This window comes from Oncorhynchus mykiss, chromosome 4 (assembly GCF_013265735.2).
Source record: "Oncorhynchus mykiss isolate Arlee chromosome 4, USDA_OmykA_1.1, whole genome shotgun sequence".
In the NCBI taxonomy this organism is placed as follows: Eukaryota; Metazoa; Chordata; class Actinopteri; order Salmoniformes; family Salmonidae; genus Oncorhynchus; species Oncorhynchus mykiss.
This window is the reverse complement of record NC_048568.1, coordinates 43,703,084-43,723,106: the sequence shown is the minus strand read 5'-3', so window position 1 is coordinate 43,723,106 and position 20,023 is coordinate 43,703,084. Positions and strand designations below refer to the sequence as shown.

General features: G+C 47.7%; 1 protein-coding gene across 2 annotated transcripts; it reads right to left on the bottom strand.

Annotated features, from left to right (window-relative positions):
• Nucleotides 1-565: 565 nt before the first annotated feature.
• Nucleotides 566-19,088, bottom strand: tbpl1 (TBP-like 1). 2 transcript variants are annotated; one of them, XM_036976408.1, is made up of 8 exons: nt 18,642-19,088; nt 18,110-18,293; nt 14,347-14,590; nt 12,482-12,564; nt 10,929-10,992; nt 8,632-8,735; nt 2,085-2,179; nt 566-1,158 (listed from the first exon to the last, which is right to left on the bottom strand). In XM_036976408.1, exons 3-8 carry the CDS (start codon nt 14,479-14,481, stop codon nt 1,076-1,078), a joined length of 564 nt encoding a protein of 187 aa, XP_036832303.1. In that variant the 5' UTR covers nt 14,482-14,590; nt 18,110-18,293; nt 18,642-19,088; the 3' UTR covers nt 566-1,075. The 2 variants fall into 2 exon arrangements, with proteins under 2 accessions (XP_036832303.1, XP_036832304.1); XM_036976409.1 differs by lacking the exon at nt 18,642-19,088 and adding an exon at nt 18,469-18,618.
• Nucleotides 19,089-20,023: the final 935 nt, after the last annotated feature.

Below are 20,023 nucleotides of genomic sequence, written 5' to 3'. Positions count from 1 at the left end.
AGACTGGTCTGTCATGTTCTGTTAAAACCCTTGTTCTGTGGGACAGGTCAGGTTGAAGACTGGTCTGTCATGTTCTGTTAAAACCCTTGTTCTGTGGGACAGGTCAGGTTGAAGACTGGTCTGTCATGTTCTGTTAAAACCCTTGTTCTGTGGGACAGGTCAGGTTGAAGACTGGTCTGTCTGCCCATGCATTAAAACCCTTGTGTGTTCCAAATGACAGCCTATTCTCTACATAGTGCACTACTTTAGACCAGGACCCTATTCTCTACATAGTGCACTACTTTAGACCAGAGCCCTGTGCAGTACTTTAGACCAGGACCCTATTCCCTACATAGTGCACTACTTTAGACCAGAGCCCTGTGCAGTACTTTAGACCAGGACCCTATTCCCTACATAGTGCACTACTTTAGACCAGGACCCTATTCTCTACATAGTGCACTACTTTAGACCAGAGCCCTGTGCAGTACTTTAGACCAGGACCCTATTCCCTACATAGTGCACTACTTTAGACCAGAGCCCTGTGCAGTACTTTAGACCAGGACCCTATTCCCTACATAGTGCACTACTTTAGACCAGAGCCCTGTGCAGTACTTTAGACCAGAGCCCTATTCCCTACATAGTGCACTACTTTAGACCAGGACCCATGAAAGTAGTACACTATATAGGGAATAGGCTGCCATTTGGAACACAACCGTGACATCATCAAATCTAAAATAATAAGGAATCATGGTTGGCTTGGAGAGTCCCGCCCCTTCTAGTGTGAATCAGTCACTGGAGCAGCCATCATTGGCTGGCTGGCTGGCTGCTAAAGGTGAAAGGTTAGAGGTCATCCTGTAGAGGTCATCCAGGGTCAAAGTTCAGAGGGCGTAGCTGTCACCAAGACAACAGGTCATTGGACAGTAGGAGGACGGAAGCTGCCTTTCTGACTTCCTGGACAAATCCAGCCAATCAGGACAAAGGCCCAGACTGTTGCCGGGGCAGACAAGTTGAGGATAATACAATGCATCCAATGGATGAGGTGCTTTTTAGCCTCTGTCTTTCTCTCTCCATTTCGTTCTTGTTTTTCCCGTGTGTGTTATTTGCGGAGGGGTTTCTGACACTCTAACAGCATGGGGTAGATGTGCTCTACAGCCGTGGCTACAGCCTGCACATTTGGTCCTGAGAGAGACAGACAGACGAGACACAGACAGACAAAGTTAGTCATATGAAATGCGTTGGGTGTGGTTGGACACGGTTTTCAAGTTTCCACAAAAGTGACAAGACGTAAAAGTAAAGTTTGATTGTGGACGGTGTGTGTGTGTACCTGTGAAGGTAAGGCTGTCGCTGGACGGTGTGTGTGTGTACCTGTGAAGGTAAGGCTGTCGCTGAACGGTGTGTGTGTGTACCTGTGAAGGTAAGGCTGTCGCTGAACGGTGTGTGTGTGTACCTGTGAAAGTAAGGCTGTCGCTGAACGGTGTGCGTGTGTACCTGTGAAGGTAAGGCTGTCGCTGAACGGTGTGTGTGTGTACCTGTGAAGGTAAGGCCGTCGCTGAACGGTGTGTGTGTGTACCTGTGAAGGTAAGTCTGTCGCTGAACGATGTGTGTGTGTACCTGTGAAGGTAAGGCTGTCGCTGGACAGTGTGTGTGTGTACCTGTGAAGGTAAGGCTGTCGCTGGACGGTGTGTGTGTGTACCCGTGAAGGTAAGGCTGTCGCTGAACGGTGTGTGTGTGTACCCGTGAAGGTAAGGCTGTCGCTGGACGGTGTGTGTGTGTACCTGTGAAGGTAAGGCTGTCGCTGAACGGTGTGTGTGTGTACCTGTGAAGGTAAGGCTGTCGCTGGACGGTGTGTGTGTGTACCCGTGAAGGTAAAGCTGTCGCTGAACGGTGTGTGTGTGCACCTGTGAAGGTAAGGCTGTCGCTGGACGGTGTGTGTGTGTACCCGTGAAGGTAAGGCTGTCGCTGGACGGTGTGTGTGTGTGTACCCGTGAAGGTAAGGCTGTCGCTGGACGGTGTGTGTGTGCACCCGTGAAGGTAAGGCTGTCACTGGACGGTGTGTGTGTGTACCTGTGATGGTAAGGCTGTCGCTGGACGGTGTGTGTGTGTACCTGTGATGGTAAGGCTGCCGGTAGAGAAGACCTGGACGGTGGCCTTGAGGGTTTTGATCCTGTAGGTGGCAGCGGGGTGGAGCTCTGGCTCATAGCTACACACACACACACACACACACACACACACACACACACACACACACACACACACACACACACACACACACACACACACACACACACACACACACACACACACACACACACACACACACAGCCTTTCAGAAAGTATTCCCCTTGACGTTTTCACATTTTGTTGCGTCACAGCTTGAATTTAAAAACAGATTAAATTGAGATGGTGTCACTGATCTACACACAACCACATAATGTCAAAGTGGAATCGTTTAGACATTTTTTACAAATTAATTGAAAAAATGAACAGCTGAAATGCATTGTGTCAATAAGTATTCAACCTCTTTGTTATGACAAGCCTAAACAAGTTCAGGAGTAAACAAACATAAGTTGTATGGACTCACTCTGTGTGCAATAATAAGTGTTTAACATGATTTGTGAATGACTACTTCATCTCTGTACCCCCACACAAACAATTATCTGTCAGGTCCCTGAGTCGAGCAGTGAATTTCACAACACAGATTCAAGCACAAAGACCAGGGAGGTTTTCCAATGTCTCACAAAGAAGGGAACCCAACACAGAGTACCACTTTTCAAGTATGGTGGTGGCTGCATCATGTTATGGGTATGCTTGTCATCGGCAAGGACTTTTGAGTTTTTTTTAGGATAAAAATAATCACTGGGAGACAAATTCACTTTTCAACAGGACAATAACCTAAAACACAAGTGATTCTAACATGTATTGACTCAGGGGTGTGAATACTTATGTAAATTAATTTTCACTAAATTAGCAACAAATTCAAAAAACATGTTTTCACTACGTCATTATAGAGTAGTGTGTGAGTGAGCCGATGTGAGTTAGACCTTTAAAACAGGTCAACATTCACAAGGCCGCAGGGCCAGACGGATTACCAGGACGTGTGCTCCGGGCGTGTGCTGACCAATTGGCAGGTGTTGAAAATATCAGTGAAGACATGTCCCTCCCTGATTGAGTCTGTAATACCAACATGCTTCAAGCAGACCACCATAGTTCCTGTGCCCAAGAACACTAAGGTAACCTGACCCGTAAGCACTCACGTCTGTAGCCATGAAGTGCTTTGAAAAGCTAGTAAATGGCTCACATCAACACCATTATCCCAGAAACACCTAGACCCACTCCAATTTGCATACCGCCCCAACAGATCCACAGATGGCGCAATCTCTATTGCACTCCACACTGCCCTTTCCCACCTGGACAAAACTAACACCTATGTGAGAATGCTGTTCGTTGACTACAGCTCAGCGGTTCAACAATAAAGCTCATCACTGAGCTAAGGACCCTGGGACAACTTTTTATATTTTTTTCATTTTTGAATTAATGTCCTGCAAGTCTACACATTTTGCCAGTGGGTGTAGAGAAAATGTTGCAATTTTAAAGCAAGTTTGCTGCAAGTCTACACATTTTACCATGAAATTTGACATTTTAGCCATTTAGCAGAAGCTCTTATCTTAAGATAAGCCAGGTGGGACAACTACATCACACATTCGTAATAATTAATTTTTTACCTCAACAAAAAGTAGCAAGATCAGAGCTAGTAAGGGGGGGGGGGGGGGGTTTGGCGTGGTTGCTGTAGGACTGCTTAAGATACTATTTGAAGAGGGCGGGTTTTTAGAAGACGGGAAGGGACTCTGCTGTCCTAGCTTCAGGGGTAAGCTGCTTCCATCATCGGGGTGGGAGGGTCAAGAGACCAGCGGGAACATCCCTCCTGTAGGGGTGGGAGGGTCAAGAGACCAGCGGGAACATCCCTCCTGTAGGGGTGGGAGGGTCAAGAGACCAGCGGGAACTTCCCTCCTGTAGGGGTGGGAGGGTCAAGAGACCAGCGGGAACTTCCCTGCTGTAGGGGTGGGAGGGTCAAGAGACCAGCGGGAACTTCCCCTCCTGTAGGGGTGGGAGGGTCAAGAGACCAGCGGGAACTTCCCTCCTGTAGGGGTGGGAGGGTCAAGAGACCAGCGGGAACTCCCCTCCTGTAGGGGTGGGAGGGTGAAGAGACCAGCGGGAACCTCCCTCCTGTAGGGGTGGGAGGGTCAAGAGACCAGCGGGAACTCCCCCCCTGTAGGGGTGGGAGGGTCAAGAGACCAGCGGGAACATCCCTCCTGTAGGGGTGGGAGGGTCAAGAGACCAGCGGGAACATCCCTCCTGTAGGGGTGGGAGGGTCAAGAGACCAGCGGGAACATCCCTCCTGTAGGGGTGGGAGGGTCAAGAGACCAGCGGGAACCTCCCTCCTGTAGGGGTGGGAGGGTCAAGAGACCAGCGGGAACATCCCTCCTGTAGGGGTGGGAGGGTCAAGAGACCAGCGGGAACTTCCCTCCTGTAGGGGTGGGAGGGTCAAGAGAATAGCGGGAACATCCCTCCTGTAGGGGTGGGAGGGTCAAGAGACCAGCGGGAACTTCCCTCCTGTAGGGGTGGGAGGGTCAAGAGACCAGCGGGAACTCCCCTCCTGTAGGGGTGGGAGGGTCAAGAGACCAGCGGGAACTCCCCTCCTGTAGGGGTAGGAGGGTCAAGAGACCAGCGGGAACCTCCCTCCTGTAGGGGTGGGAGGGTCAAGAGACCAGCGGGAACTCCCCTCCTGTAGGGGTGGGAGGGTCAAGAGACCAGCGGGAACCTCCCTCCTGTAGGGGTGGGAGGGTCAAGAGACCAGCGGGAACTCCCCTCCTGTAGGGGTGGGAGGGTCAAGAGACCAGCGGGAACTCCCCTCCTGTAGGGGTGGGAGGGTCAAGAGACCAGCGGGAACCTCCCTCCTGTAGGGGTGGGAGGGTCAAGAGACCAGCGGGAACCTCCCTCCTGTAGGGGTGGGAGGGTCAAGAGACCAGCGGGAACTCCCCTCCTGTAGGGGTGGGAGGGTCAAGAGACCAGCGGGAACTCCCCTCCTGTAGGGGTGGGAGGGTCAAGAGACCAGCGGGAACATCCCTCCTGTAGGGGTGGGAGGGTCAAGAGACCAGCGGGAACATCCCTCCTGTAGGGGTGGGAGGGTCAAGAGACCAGCGGGAACATCCCTCCTGTAGGGGTGGGAGGGTCAAGAGACCAGCGGGAACTTCCCTCCTGTAGGGGTGGGAGGGTCAAGAGACCAGCGGGAACCTCCCTCCTGTAGGGGTGGGAGGGTCAAGAGACCAGCGGGAACATCCCTCCTGTAGGGGTGGGAGGGTCAAGAGACCAGCGGGAACATCCCTCCTGTAGGGGTGGGAGGGTCAAGAGACCAGCGGGAACATCCCTCCTGTAGGGGTGGGAGGGTCAAGAGACCAGCGGGAACCTCCCTCCTGTAGGGGTGGGAGGGTCAAGAGACCAGCGGGAACCTCCCTCCTGTAGGGGTGGGAGGGTCAAGAGACCAGCGGGAACATCCCTCCTGTAAGGGTGGGAGGGTCAAGAGACCAGCGGTGGCAGATATAGAGTGCTCGGGATAGAGAGATTTGAGCAGAGCCTGAAGGTAGGGAAGGGGTAGTTCCTCTTGCTGCTCTGTAGGCAGGTACCATGGGGCTGAGAGGAGATGTAGGAAATGTATACAAGGCATTTCGTGCAATTCTTATTTTTGCCATGGCGCGGAAATCAATTTGACATTTTACAAGTCATTTCTTGCAATTCTATTGATTTTGTCATTGGGTGGAGAGAAATGTTTGCAGTTTTGAATAGGATATCTGAGTGAGCGTGACTAAGAAAATGAATGGGGGGCCCCTAGGTCAGTAAATCCACCATGATTACTACAAGTTTAGATAGCTGGCTAGACCAACTTACCAATCTGAAACAATATTAGCTGAGTGACTGTCAGTACCCACGTTTCCGTCAGTACCCACAGTTTATGTGGGTACAGGGGCTAATTGAGTGACTGTCAGTACCCACATTTCCATCCACAGTTTATGTGGGTACAGGGGCTAATTGAGTGACTGTCAGTACCCACATTTCCATCCACAGTTTGTGGGTACAGGGGCTAATTGAGTGACTGTCAGTACCCACATTTCCATCCACAGTTTATGTGGGTACAGGGGCTAATTGAGTGACTGTCAGTACCCACATTTCCATCCACAGTTTATGTGGGTACAGGGGCTAATTGAGTGACTGTCAGTACCCACGTTTCCATCCACAGTTTATGTGGGTACAGGGGCTAATTGAGTGACTGTCAGTACCCACATTTCCATCCACAGTTTATGTGGGTACAGGGGCTAATTGAGTGACTGTCAGTACCCACATTTCCATCCACAGTTTATGTGGGTACAGGGGCTAATTGAGTGACTGTCAGTACCCACATTTCCATCCACAGTTTATGTGGGTACAGGGGCTAATTGAGTGACTGTCAGTACCCACATTTCCATCCACAGTTTATGTGGGTACAGGGGCTAATTGAGTGACTGTCAGTACCCACATTTCCATCCACAGTTTATGTGGGTACAGGGGCTAATTGAGTGACTGTCAGTACCCACGTTTCCATCCACAGTTTATGTGGGTACAGGGGCTAATTGAGTGACTGTCAGTGCCCACGTTTCCATCCACAATTTATGTGGGTACAGGGGGCTAATTGAGTGACTGTCAGTACCCACATTTCCATCCACAGTTTATGTGGGTACAGGGGCTAATTGAGTGACTGTCAGTGCCCACGTTTCCATCCACAGTTTATGTGGGTACAGGGGCTAATTGAGTGAGTCAGTACCCACATTTCCATCCACAGTTTATGTGGGTACAGGGGCTAATTGAGTGAGTCAGTACCCACGTTTATGTGGGCACAGGGGCTAATTGAGTGAGTCAGTACCCACGTTTATGTGGGCACAGGGGCTAATTGAGTGAGTCAGTACCCACGTTTATGTGGGCACAGGGGCTAATTGAGTGACTGTCAGTGATTTGACACAACAATTAGTATAATTAAAACGGTGCAATAGCTAAATGTGTTTGTGCATCAGCAGTTTCTCTCTCAAGTTGGGCTGAGTTAACACCCCTGCCCAATGTTTCATTTATTTATTTTATATTTTGGAAATTGATCCACAAAAGGGGGCATCTGTCGGCCCATCAAAAGAAACAGGAGATAGACTAGTGTCCTGTCCAGGGGGTGTCCTGGTACATCAGAAACAGCAGATAGACTAGTGTCCTGTCCAGGGGGTGTCCTGGTACATCAAGCTGTCTCACTACAGTAACAGGAGACAGACTAGTGTCCTGTCCAGGGGGTGTCCTGGTACATCAAGCTGCCTCACTACAGTAACAGGAGACAGACTAGTGTCCTGTCCAGGGGGTGTCCTGGTACATCAAGCTGTCTCACTACAGAAACAGGAGACAGACTAGTGTCCTGTCCAGGGGGTGTCCTGGTACATCAAGCTGTTTCACTACAGAAACAGGAGACAGACTAGTGTCCTGGTACATCAAGCTGCCTCTCAACAGAAACAGGAGACAGACTAGTGTCCTGTCCAGGGGGTGTCCTGGTACATCAAGCTGTCTCACTACAGAAACAGGAGACAGACTAGTGTCCTGGTACATCAAGCTGCCTCTCAACAGAAACAGGAGACAGACTAGTGTCCTGTCCAGGGGGTGTCCTGGTACATCAAGCTGTCTCACTACAGAAACAGGAGATAGACTAGTGTCCTGTCCAGGGGGTGTCCTGGTACATCAAGCTGTCTCACTACAGTAACAGGAGATAGACTAGTGTCCTGTCTAGGGGGTGTCCTGGTACATCAAGCTGTCTCACTACAGAAACAGGAGATAGACTAGTGTCCTGTCCAGGGGGTGTCCTGGTACATCAAGCTGTCTCACTACAGAAACAGGAGACAGACTAGTGTCCTGTCCAGGGGGTGTCCTGGTACATCAAGCTGTCTCACTACAGAAACAGGAGATAGACTAGTGTCCTGTCCAGGGGGTGTCCTGTACATCAAGCTGTCTCACTACAGAAACAGGAGATAGACTAGTGTCCTGTCCAGGGGGTGTACTGGTACATCAAGCTGTCTCACTACAGTAACAGGAGATAGACTAGTGTCCTGTCCAGGGGGTGTCCTGGTACATCAAGCTGTCTCACTACAGAAACAGGAGATAGACTAGTGTCCTGTCCAGGGGGTGTCCTGTACATCAAGATGTCTCACTACAGAAACAGGAGACAGACTAGTGTCCTGTCCAGGGGGTGTACTGGTACATCAAGCTGTCTCACTACAGAAACAGGAGATAGACTAGTGTCCTGTCCAGGGGGTGTCCTGTACATCAAGCTGTCTCACTACAGAAACAGGAGATAGACTAGTGTCCTGTCCAGGGGGTGTCCTGGTACATCAAGCTGCCTCTCAACAGAAACAGGAAATGGACTCCTGCCCTATGGGTTGTTCTGGCTGGGACACCCTTTACTATAGAAAGGCCTCATCTACACGGTCACACACTGCTGTGTTGAGAGTGGAGATCTGTGGAAACGTTTGGCAATGGTTGTTGCAGTGACAGTGTGTGTGTTATCCATTGCTGGGGTGACGACGTAGTCTGTTTTACCTGGCGATGGGCCGGTTGTTCTTGGTGAAGTCGATGAGTCGGATGGCGAAGGGCATGGAGCACACTGCCAGGACATTCACCACCTTGAACTCTGAGAACCTCACCTACACACACACACACACACACACACGATAGTTTGTGGTGGGCTGTAGTTAGGGCTCGATTTACAATTTCTTAAGGAATCAACACTTTCGTAAGGAATCGATTCCTGTCATTCCTGTCATGAACAGGTTAGTACCACGCTCTACCAACTGAACCCAACGGGTCATTAACAGGTTAGTACCACGCTCTACCAACTGAACCCCACGGGTCATTAACAGGTTAGTACCACGCTCTACCAACTGAACCCCACGGGTCATGTACAGGTTAGTACCACGCTCTACCAACTGAACCCCACGGGTCATGTACAGGTTAGTACCACGCTCTACCAACTGAACCCCACGGGTCATGTACAGGTTAGTACCACGCTCTACCAACAACCACACGGGTCATGTACAGGTTAGTACCACGCTCTACCAACTGAACCCCACGGGTCATGAACAGGTTAGTACCACGCTCTACCAACTGAACCACACAGGTCATGAACAGGTTAGTACCACGCTCTACCAACTGAACCCCACGGGTCATTAACAGGTTAGTACCACGCTCTACCAACTGAACCCCACGGGTCATGTACAGGTTAGTACCACGCTCTACCAACTGAACCCCACGGGTCATGTACAGGTTAGTACCACGCTCTACCAACTGAACCCCACGGGTCATGTACAGGTTAGTACCACGCTCTACCAACAACCACACGGGTCATGTACAGGTTAGTACCACGCTCTACCAACTGAACCCCACGGGTCATGAACAGGTTAGTACCACGCTCTACCAACTGAACCACACAGGTCATGAACAGGTTAGTACCACGCTCTACCAACTGAACCCCACGGGTCATGAACAGGTTAGTACCACGCTCTACCAACTGAACCCCACGGGTCATGAACAGGTTAGTACCACGCTCTACCAACTGAACCCCACGGGTCATGTACAGGTTAGTACCACGCTCTACCAAATGAACCCCACGGGTCATGTACAGGTTAGTACCACGCTCTACCAACTGAACCCCACGGGTCATGTACAGGTTAGTACCACGCTCTACCAACTGAAACCCACGGTCATGAAAAGGTTAGTACCACGCTCTACCAACTGAACCCCACGGTCATGAACAGGTTAGTACCACGCTCTACCAACTGAACCCCACGGGTCATTAACAGGTTAGTACCACGCTCTACCAACTGAACCCCACGGTCATGAACAGGTTAGTACCACGCTCTACCAACTGAACCCCACGGGTCATTAACAGGTTAGTACCACGCTCTACCAACTGAACCCAACGGGTCATTAACAGGTTAGTACCACGCTCTACCAACTGAACCCCACGGTCATGAACAGGTTAGTACCACGCTCTACCAACTGAACCCCACGGGTCAGGTACAGGTTAGTACCACGCTCTACCAACTGAACCCCACGGTCATGAACAGGTTAGTACCACGCTCTACCAACTGAACCCCACGGGTCATTAACAGGTTAGTACCACGCTCTACCAACAACCACACGGGTCATGTACAGGTTAGTACCACGCTCTACCAACTGAACCCCACGGTCATGAACAGGTTAGTACCACGCTCTACCAACTGAACCCCACGGGTCAGGTACAGGTTAGTACCACGCTCTACCAACAACCACACGGGTCATGTACAGGTTAGTACCACGCTCTACCAACTGAACCCCACGGGTCATGTACAGGTTAGTACCACGCTCTACCAACTGAACACCACGGTCATGAACAGGTTAGTACCACGCTCTACCAACTGAACCCCACGGTCATGAACAGGTTAGTACCACGCTCTACCAACTGAACCCCACGGGTCATGTACAGGTTAGTACCACGCTCTACCAAATGAACCCCACGGGTCATGAACAGGTTAGTACCACGCTCTACCAACTGAACCCCACGGTCATGAACAGGTTAGTACCACGCTCTACCAACTGAACCCCACGGGTCATGTACAGGTTAGTACCACGCTCTACCAAATGAACCCCACGGGTCATGAACAGGTTAGTACCACGCTCTACCAACTGAACCCCACGGGTCATGAACAGGTTAGTACCACGCTCTACCAACTGAACCCCACGGGTCATGAACAGGTTAGTACCACGCTCTACCAACTGAACCCCACGGGTCATGAACAGGTTAGTACCACGCTCTACCAACTGAACCCCACGGGTCATGAACAGGTTAGTTCTCGTACCTTGAAGCCCAGTTTCTGCAGGGTGCGGGCTAACCTCCGGGCTCCCTGCTTAGCCTCATCCTCGCTGGGGAGACAGAGAGACAGTGACACAGATCAGTGTGTGTGTAAATGATAGCGTTGGTGTGTTGCGTGTGTGTATATTGTGGTGTGTGTGTGTATTGTGGTGTGTGTATTGAGGTGTCTGTGTGTGTATTGAGGTGTGTGGTGTGTGTATTGAGGTGTGTGGTGTGTGTATTGAGCTGTGTGGTGTGTGTATTGAGGTGTGTGTGTGGTGTGTATTGAGGTGTGTGTGTGGTGTGTATTGAGGTGTGTGTGTTGTGTGTATTGAGGTGTGTGTGTGGGTGGTGTGTGTATTGAGGTGTGTGTGGTGTGTGTATTGAGGTGTGTGTGTGGGTGTGTGTGGTGTGTATTGAGGTGTGTGTGTATTGATGTGTGTGTGTGTGTATTGAGGTGTGTGTGTGTGGTGTGTATTGAGGTGTGTGTGTGTGTATTGAGGTGTGTGTGTGTGTGTATTGAGGTGTGTGTGTGTGTGTGTATTGAGGTGTGTGTGTGTGTGTGTGTGTGTATTGAGGTGTGTGTGTGTATTGAGGTGTGTGTGTGTGTGTGTATTGAGGTGTGTGTGTGTATTGAGGTGTGTGCGTGTGTGTGTGTATTGAGGTGTGTGTGTGTGTGTGTGTATTGAGGTGTGTGTGTATTGAGGTGTGTGTGTGTGTGTATTGAGGTGTGTGTGTGTGTATTGAGGTGTGTGTGTGTGTATTGAGGTGTGTGTGTGTGTATTGAGGTGTGTGTGTGTGTATTGAGGTGTGTGTGTGTGTATTGAGGTGTGTGTGTGTGTATTGAGGTGTGTGTGTGTGTATATTGAGGTGTGTGTGTGTGTATATTGAGGTGTGTGTGTATTGAGGTGTGTGTGTGTGTATTGAGGTGTGTGTGTGTGTATTGAGGTGTGTGTGTGTGTGTGTATTGAGGTGTGTGTGTATATTGAGGTGTGTGTGTGTGTATATTGAGGTGTGTGTGTGTATATTGAGGTGTGTGTGTGTGTATTGAGGTGTGTGTGTGTGTATTGAGGTGTGTGTGTGTGTGTGTGTATTGAGGTGTGTGTGTGTGTGTATTGAGGTGTGTGTGTGTGTGTATTGAGGTGTGTGTGTGTGTGTATTGAGGTGTGTGTGTGTGTGTGTGTATTGAGGTGTGTGTGTTGAGGTGTGTGTGTGTTGAGGTGTGTGTGTGTTGAGGTGTGTGTGTGTTGAGGTGTGTGTATAGTGAGGTGTGTGTATAGTGAGGTGTGTGTATAGTGAGGTGTGTGTATAGTGAGGTGTGTGTATAGTGAGGTGTGTGTATAGTGAGGTGTGTGTATAGTGAGGTGTGTGTATAGTGAGGTGTGTGTATAGTGAGGTGTGTGTATAGTGAGGTGTGTGTATAGTGAGGTGTGTGTATTGAGGTGTGTGTATAGTGAGGTGTGTGTATAGTGAGGTGTGTGTGTGTGTGTTGAGGTGTGTGTGTGTGTGTGTGTGTTGAGGTGTGTGTGTGTGTGTGTGTGTGTGTTGAGGTGTGTGTACCTGGTAGCGCCGGTACAGATGATTTTCCCTGAAGACCAGATGGAAGCGGTGATCCTGGGTTTGCGGAGTTTCATCAGGACTTTCTAGAAGTTACACACACACAGGATAGGACTATACAATACACACTGTCCTCACATAGTTACTAGTCACAGAGCACCTAAAGGACTCTAGATACTCTACGCAAACAGAACCACGGAGAGTCGTATATGGCCCGGTCCAAAAATTCATCTGCACAGAAGTGCATAGAACTAAAGCAGAGTAACACAGTTTGTAGATCAATTAAGATAAGGGCACCAGGTTCCCTCAAAACGCCCCGGGTTCCCTCAAAGCAAAACGTACCGGGTTCCCTCAAAGCGAAACGCACCGGGTTCCCTCAAACGCACCGGGTTCCCTCAAACGCACCGGGTTCCCTCAAACGCACCGGGTTCCCTCAAACGCACCGGGTTCCCTCAAACGCACCGGGTTCCCTCAAACGCACCGGGTTCCCTCAAACGCACCGGGTTCCCTCAAACGCACCGGGTTCCCTCAAACGCACCGGGTTCCCTCAAACGCACCGGGTTCCCTCAAAGCAAAACGCACCGGGTTCCCTCAAACGCACCGGGTTCCCTCAAAGCAAAACGCACCGGGTTCCCTCAAACGCACCGGGTTCCCCTCAAACGCACCGGGTTCCCTCAAAGCAAAACGCACCGGGTTCCCTCAAACGCACCGGGTTCCCTCAAACACACCGGGTTCCCTCAAAGCAAAACGCACCGGGTTCCCTCAAACGCACCGGGTTCCCTCAAAGCAAAACGCACCGGGTTCCCTCAAAGCAAAACGCACCGGGTTCCCTCAAACGCACCGGGTTCCCTCAAAGCAAAACGCACCGGGTTCCCTCAAACGCACCGGGTTCCCTCAAAGCAAAACGCACCGGGTTCCCTCAAACGCACCGGGTTCCCTCAAAGCAAAACGCACCGGGTTCCCCTCAAACGCACCGGGTTCCCTCAAACGCACCGGGTTCCCTCAAAGCAAAACGCACCGGGTTCCCTCAAACGCACCGGGTTCCCTCAAACGCACCGGGTTCCCTCAAACGCACCGGGTTCCCTCAAACGCACCGGGTTCCCTCAAACGCACCGGGTTCCCTCAAACGCACCGGGTTCCCTCAAACGCACCGGGTTCCCTCAAACGCACCGGGTTCCCCTCAAACGCACCGGGTTCCCTCAAACGCACCGGGTTCCCTCAAAGCAAAACGCACCGGGTTCCCTCAAACGCACCGGGTTCCCTCAAACGCACCGGGTTCCCTCAAAACGCCCCAGGTTTCCTTGAGATCACAAAAAAACTCTAGAAACGTTGAGAGGAATTCTGGAAAAACCAATTCTCTGGCCAACTGAGTTGAAAGGTGAAACAACATTACAGGTCACAGGTGGTGTCCTCACCATAGACATAGAACAGGCTTGGAACCTACAACCCTGGCAATTTGACTGGTAAACTCACAATGGCTGGCTGGTATTGTGATGCAATAATTTCCATGGTAACGTAGAATTTTCATTCAAATGATGCTAACTGATGTGGCTCATGCAATGTATTGTAAAGTCAGTTGAGTTGATTCGACAAATTACAGAAAAAGATTGAGGGGTACACTTTCTGATTTTACTTCCTGCTTTCCTCCTAAACTATGTTTAAAAAAAATACAGGTTAAGACACTAATAATTCCATGCGGGAGTGTTTGAAAAGTGCTAGCGCCGTTGCTAACAAGCAAATCTGGTTCCATTGCTGCAAAGAGTTATGGGATATTAGAATCCTGTAGTCTTAAGAGCTAAGTCAAATAATACAGGTTATGTGTACACTCAAAATGGCCGCCAGTCCACCCATTATGCATCTGTCCTTACCCCATATTCAGGTTTATAGATTACGTTGACCCCCTCTAGAGCGATGGTGCGCAGGTTGAGGTGGCAGCGTGTCCTGAATACAGCCACCACATTGGTGATAATGATATCCAACGCTACGTCATTACTGGGCTCCATGGGGACCCACTGGACCGGAGCTCTGTGGCTGGGTCTGGGTGGCTGGGCCCGGCTGTCTGGCTGACAGGAAGTGGATTACAGGTGCATGACAACCGCCTGGATGCGAACACTAGAAATCACAGAGACAGACATCCCTAGTATTAGATATCTCATTCCGCTAGCTAGATGAATGAAGCCTTCACCAATAGCCATTCGATATCCCAGCATCTCAGAGTAGGAGTGCTGGTCTAAGATCAGTTTTACATTTTAGATCACAGTGTATCAGATTACATGGAGAGGGGAACTGATCCTAGATCAGCACTTCTACACTGAAAGGCTTGATACATGTACAGTTGAAGTTGGAAGTTTAAATACAACTTAGCCAAACACAATTAAACTCAATTTCACAATTCCTGACATTTAATCCTAGTAAAAATCCCCTGTTTTAGGTCAGTTAGAATCACCACTTTATTTTAAGAAATGTGAAATGTCAGAATAATAGTAGAGAATTATTTATTTCAGGTTTTATTTCTTTCATCACATTCCCAGTGGGTCAGAAGTTTACATACCAAATACTAATTGAGTGTAGCATTGCCTTTAAATTGTTTCACTTGGGTCAAACGTTTCAGGTAGCCTTCCACAAGCTTCCCACAATAAGTTGGGTGAATTTTAGCCCATTCCTCCAGACAGAGATGGTATATTTGTAGGCCTCCTTGCTCACACACACTTTTTCAGTTCTGCCCACAAATGTTCCATAGGATTGAGGTCAGGGCTTTGTGATGGCCACTCCAATACCTTGACTTTGTTGTCCTTAAGCCATTTTGCTACAACTTTGGAAGTATGCTTGGGGTCATTGTTCATTTGGAAGACCCATTTGCGACCAAGCTTTAACTTCCTGACTGATGTCTTGAGATGTTGCTTCAATATATCCACATAATTTTCTTCCCTCATGATGCTATCTACTTTGTGAAGTGCACCAGTCCCTCCCGCAGCAAAGCACCCCCACAACATGATGCTGCCACCCCCGTGCTTCACGGTTGGGATGATGTTCTTCGGCATGCTAGCCTACCCCTTTATCCTCCAAACATAAAAAGATGGTCATTTTGGCCAAACAGTTCTATTTTTGTTTCAACAGACCAGAGGATATTTCTCCAAAAAGTACAATATTTGTCCCCATGTGCAGTTGCAAATCGTAGTCTGGCTTTTTTATAGCGGTTTTGGAGCAGTGGCTTCTTCCTTGCTGAGCAGGTTATGTCGATATAGGACTCGTTTTTACTGTGGATATAGATACTTTTGTACCCGTTTCCTCCAGCATCTTCACAAGGCTTCATTTTGCTTTATCTTGGCCAGGTCGCAGTTGTAAATGAGAACTTATTCTCAACTAGCCTACCTGGTTAAATAAAGGTGAAATATATATATATTTTTTTAAAAGGTCCTTCGCTGTTCTTCTGGGATTGTTTCTCACTTTTCGCACCAAAGTACGTTTATCTCTAGGAGACAGAGCGCGTCTCCTTCCTGAGCGGTATGACGGCTGCGTGGTCCCATGGTGTTTATACTTGCGTACTATTGTTTGTTCAGATGAACATGGTACCTTCAGACGTTTGGAAATTGCTCCCAAGGATGAACCAGACTTGTGGAAGTCTACAATTTTTTTCCCCTGAGGTCTTGGCTGATTTCTTTTGATTTTCCCATGATGTCAAGCAAAGAGGCACTGAGTTTGACGGCAGGCCTTGAAATACATCCACAAGTACACCTCCTATTGACTCAAATTATGTCAATTAGCCTATCAGAAGCTTCTAAAGACATGACATCATTTTCTGGAATTTTCCAAGCTGTTTAAAGGCACAGTCAACTTAGTGTATGTAAACTTCTGACCCACTGGAATTGTGATACAGTGAATTATAAGTGAAATAATCTCTCTGTGAACAATTGTTGGAAAAATGACTTGTGTCATGCACAAAGTAGATGCCCTAACCGACTTGCCAAAACTACAGTTTGTTAACAAGAAATTTGTGGAGTGGTTGAGAAACTAGTTTTAATGACTCCAACCTAAGTGTATGTAAACTTACTACTCCAACTGTATATGGACCAAAGTCTCGATTGATACAGAAAATGTACAGATTCTGTCAAAAGTTGGGACATACCTCTCATTACAGGTTTTTATTTTTTACAATTCTCTAAAATTGTAGAATAATAGTGAAGACATCAAAACAATGAAATAACATATGGAATCATGTAGTAACCAAAAAAAGTGTTCCATCTAAATATATTCCATATTCTTCAAAGTAGCCACCCTTTGCCTTGACAGCTTTGCACACTCTTGGCATTCTCTCAACCAGCTTCACCTGGAATGCTTTTCCAACCATCTTGAAAGAGTTCCCACATATGCTGAGCACTTGTTGACCGCTTTTCCTTCACTCTTCGGGTCAACTCATCCCAAACCATCTCAACTGGGTTGAGATCGGGTGTTTGTGGAGGCCAGGTCATCTGATGCAGCACTCCTTCACTATCCTTCATGGTTAAAATAGTTGTACACAGCCTGGAGGCGTTTTGGGTCATTGTCCTGTTGAAAAACAAATTATATTCCCACTAAGTGCAAACCAGATGGGATGGTGTATCACTGCAGAATGCTGTGGTAGCCATGCTGGTTAAGTGTACCTTGAATTCTAAATAAATCACTGACAGTGTCAACAGCAAAGCACACCATCACACCTCCTCCATGCTTCAAGGTGGGAACCACACATGCGTAACCAAAAATCTCAAATTTGGACCAAAGGACAGATTTCCACTGGTCTAATGTCCATTGCTCATGTTCCTTGACCCAAGCAAGTTCGGTCTTCATATTGGTGTCCTTTAGTAGTGGTTTCTTTGCAGCAATTCCACCATGAAGGCCTGGTTCACGCAGTCTCCCCTGAACAGCTGATGTTGAGATGTGTCTGTTACTTGAACTCTGAAGCATTTATTTGGGCTACAGTTTCTGAGGCTGGTAACTCTAATGAACTTATCTTCTGCAGCAGAGGTAACTCTGGGTCTTCCTTTCCTGTGGCGGTCCTCATGAGAGCCAGTTTTATCATAGCACTTGATGGTTTTTGCCACTGCACTTGAAGAAACGTCCAAATACATTTTCAGGATTGACTGACCTTCATGTCTTAAAGTAGTGATGGACTGTCGTTTCTCTTTTCTTATTTGAGCTGTTCTTGCCATAAAATCGACTTGGTCTTTTACCAAATTGGGCCATCTTCTGTAAACCACCCCTACCTTGTCACAACAGAACTGATTGGCTGGAACGCATTGAGAAGGAAAGAAATTCCACAGGCACACCTGTTAATTGAAATGCATTCCTGGTGACTACCTCGTGGAGCTGGTTGAGAGAATGCCAAGAGTGTGCAAAGCGGTCATCAAGGCAAAGGTTGGCTTCTTTGAATAATCTCAAATATAAAAATATATTTTGATTTGTTTAACACTTTTTTTTGGTTACTACATGATTACATATGTGTTATTTCATAGTTTTGATGTCTTCACTATTAAAATAAAAACCCTGGAACGAGTAGGTGTCCAAACATTTGACTGGTACTGTATACCTGACCATGTATATTAACTATCCACTTCAGCTTTGTTTTATGAAGTTGTTTTGTGTACCATAACATACCGGGTTTGTCTGTAGATGTTCTTGTTCTTCTATCAGACTCGTCTCAAGTAGAAAATAGAGACAATTAGTTCCACAGATGGACGTCAATGACAATGAGGATTTATCCGGGAACTCCTCAACAGCTGCTCCTTGCAGCACACAGACCAGGGATGTTCATACGACCCCGGTCAGAAAAAACGATATACTGCAAATGTTAAAACATTACATTCAAAACATTACATTCAAGTTTCACAATTAACATCAGAATGGTACAGAGAGACATTATCTAAGTAAGATAAAAGGGGGAATAACGTTAAGCTAATTAGTAAGTCAAGTGAACTAGCTAGCTAGCATCACCAGAGTAGCACTGGCTAACTTACCACGGCGTCTAGACACACCGCTCTGTTATATTATTACAAAATAAGTTGGTTGTCAGGTTTCTGCATCATTAAAATCAACAACAACAACAAAAAGTCTAAAGATATTGAATAGGAGTTGAGCTTAGCTTAGCTAGGTCAGTTTAGTTGCTACCCGGCGTTGCGTAGTAACGTACCCGTGTACGCCTGACCTGCACAATCACCTCGTAACTCATTGGTCGTTAACGTTAGTTCGCTTGTTACCTAGTTACATCAATAGTTAGTTAGACACACAGGCTTGCAAACAAAGAGGAAATTGACATGTAGCCCGGTACACGTTTCAGCTCGCTAGCCAGCCAATTAACAAAGAAAATGGCTAACGTTGTTAGCTCTTCAGGGGCAACTTGCTTTTTATTTTTATTTTTAATTTTACATTAGTTAGCTAGTTTGATGGGATTCGCCAAGACTGTATTTTCTTCTTAAGTGGAGATATACCTCACTGAACTGTTGCCAAAATAAAAAACAAACGCCATTATCACGGGGCGAAATGTAACGTTATTTGCTCTCGCTTCTGTGTTCAGCCGATAACCTTCTGGCTAACTGCTTCCTGTTTAGAGTTTGGTTTTAAAAAAGGGAGGAGTTTTTCCGACATAAGAATCTCTGTGGTTATATCACCCTCTTGTGGACAAAGATGTCTCCAATTGATATTTCAATGATGGTTAATTAAATCCAATTGTTGGATGTCCCACCCGGAGAGAATGAACAAAAATAATAATAATAATAAAACAATTTAATTATAGAATTGACACATCGTATATAATGAAAATGGAGAGAGTATGGAAGAAAAAAATATATTATAGAATTGACACATCGTATATAATGAAAATGGAGAGAGTATGGAAGAAAAAAATATATTATAGAATTGACACATCGTATATAATGAAAATGTCGTGCAAGTAATGGACTGTGTTGAATTACAAATAGCATTTATAAAAACACACGTCGAATGTCAACGTCGCAATGCTTGTAATTGAGCAACACCAATGTTTATATGAAAGCTCGTGTCCCATTCGAGATATGTCTTCTAGTCTGGGAACGCGTTTCCATGTTACAGTGCGCCTCTTTAATTGTTCAGAGCTTTTCAACGGAGGAGAGCACGGTCACACAGGTAGGAGGAGCGATCTCTGTCAATCATAAACTCTGCCTCTACACCGTAAATTCGCAAAAATCGACATTTGATCAAAAGGACTTTTATCAGAGCAACCAATGAGGGAATTAGTATCCGGTTTAGTTCCAAGACCGTGTGTTTCCGCTCACAGTGTTGCCAATGTCGCAGTTTTTTTTTTGCAATTGGGTAACTTTGAAAAAAGATGTCTCCGGTGGAAAATGTGAAATGGAAGTTATGGAACTCCCTCTTGTGGCGAAAAGTCCTCACTGAAACTGACAGGAGGCTAAATGTGGAGAAGGATACACAATGAGATCGGGTGCAGGCCAGGCAACAGGCTGTTAGCCAGCCTGCCAGCTTAGTGGAGTCTACCATTAGTAGCACAGTCAGTGTAGTCAGCTCAGCTATCCCCAT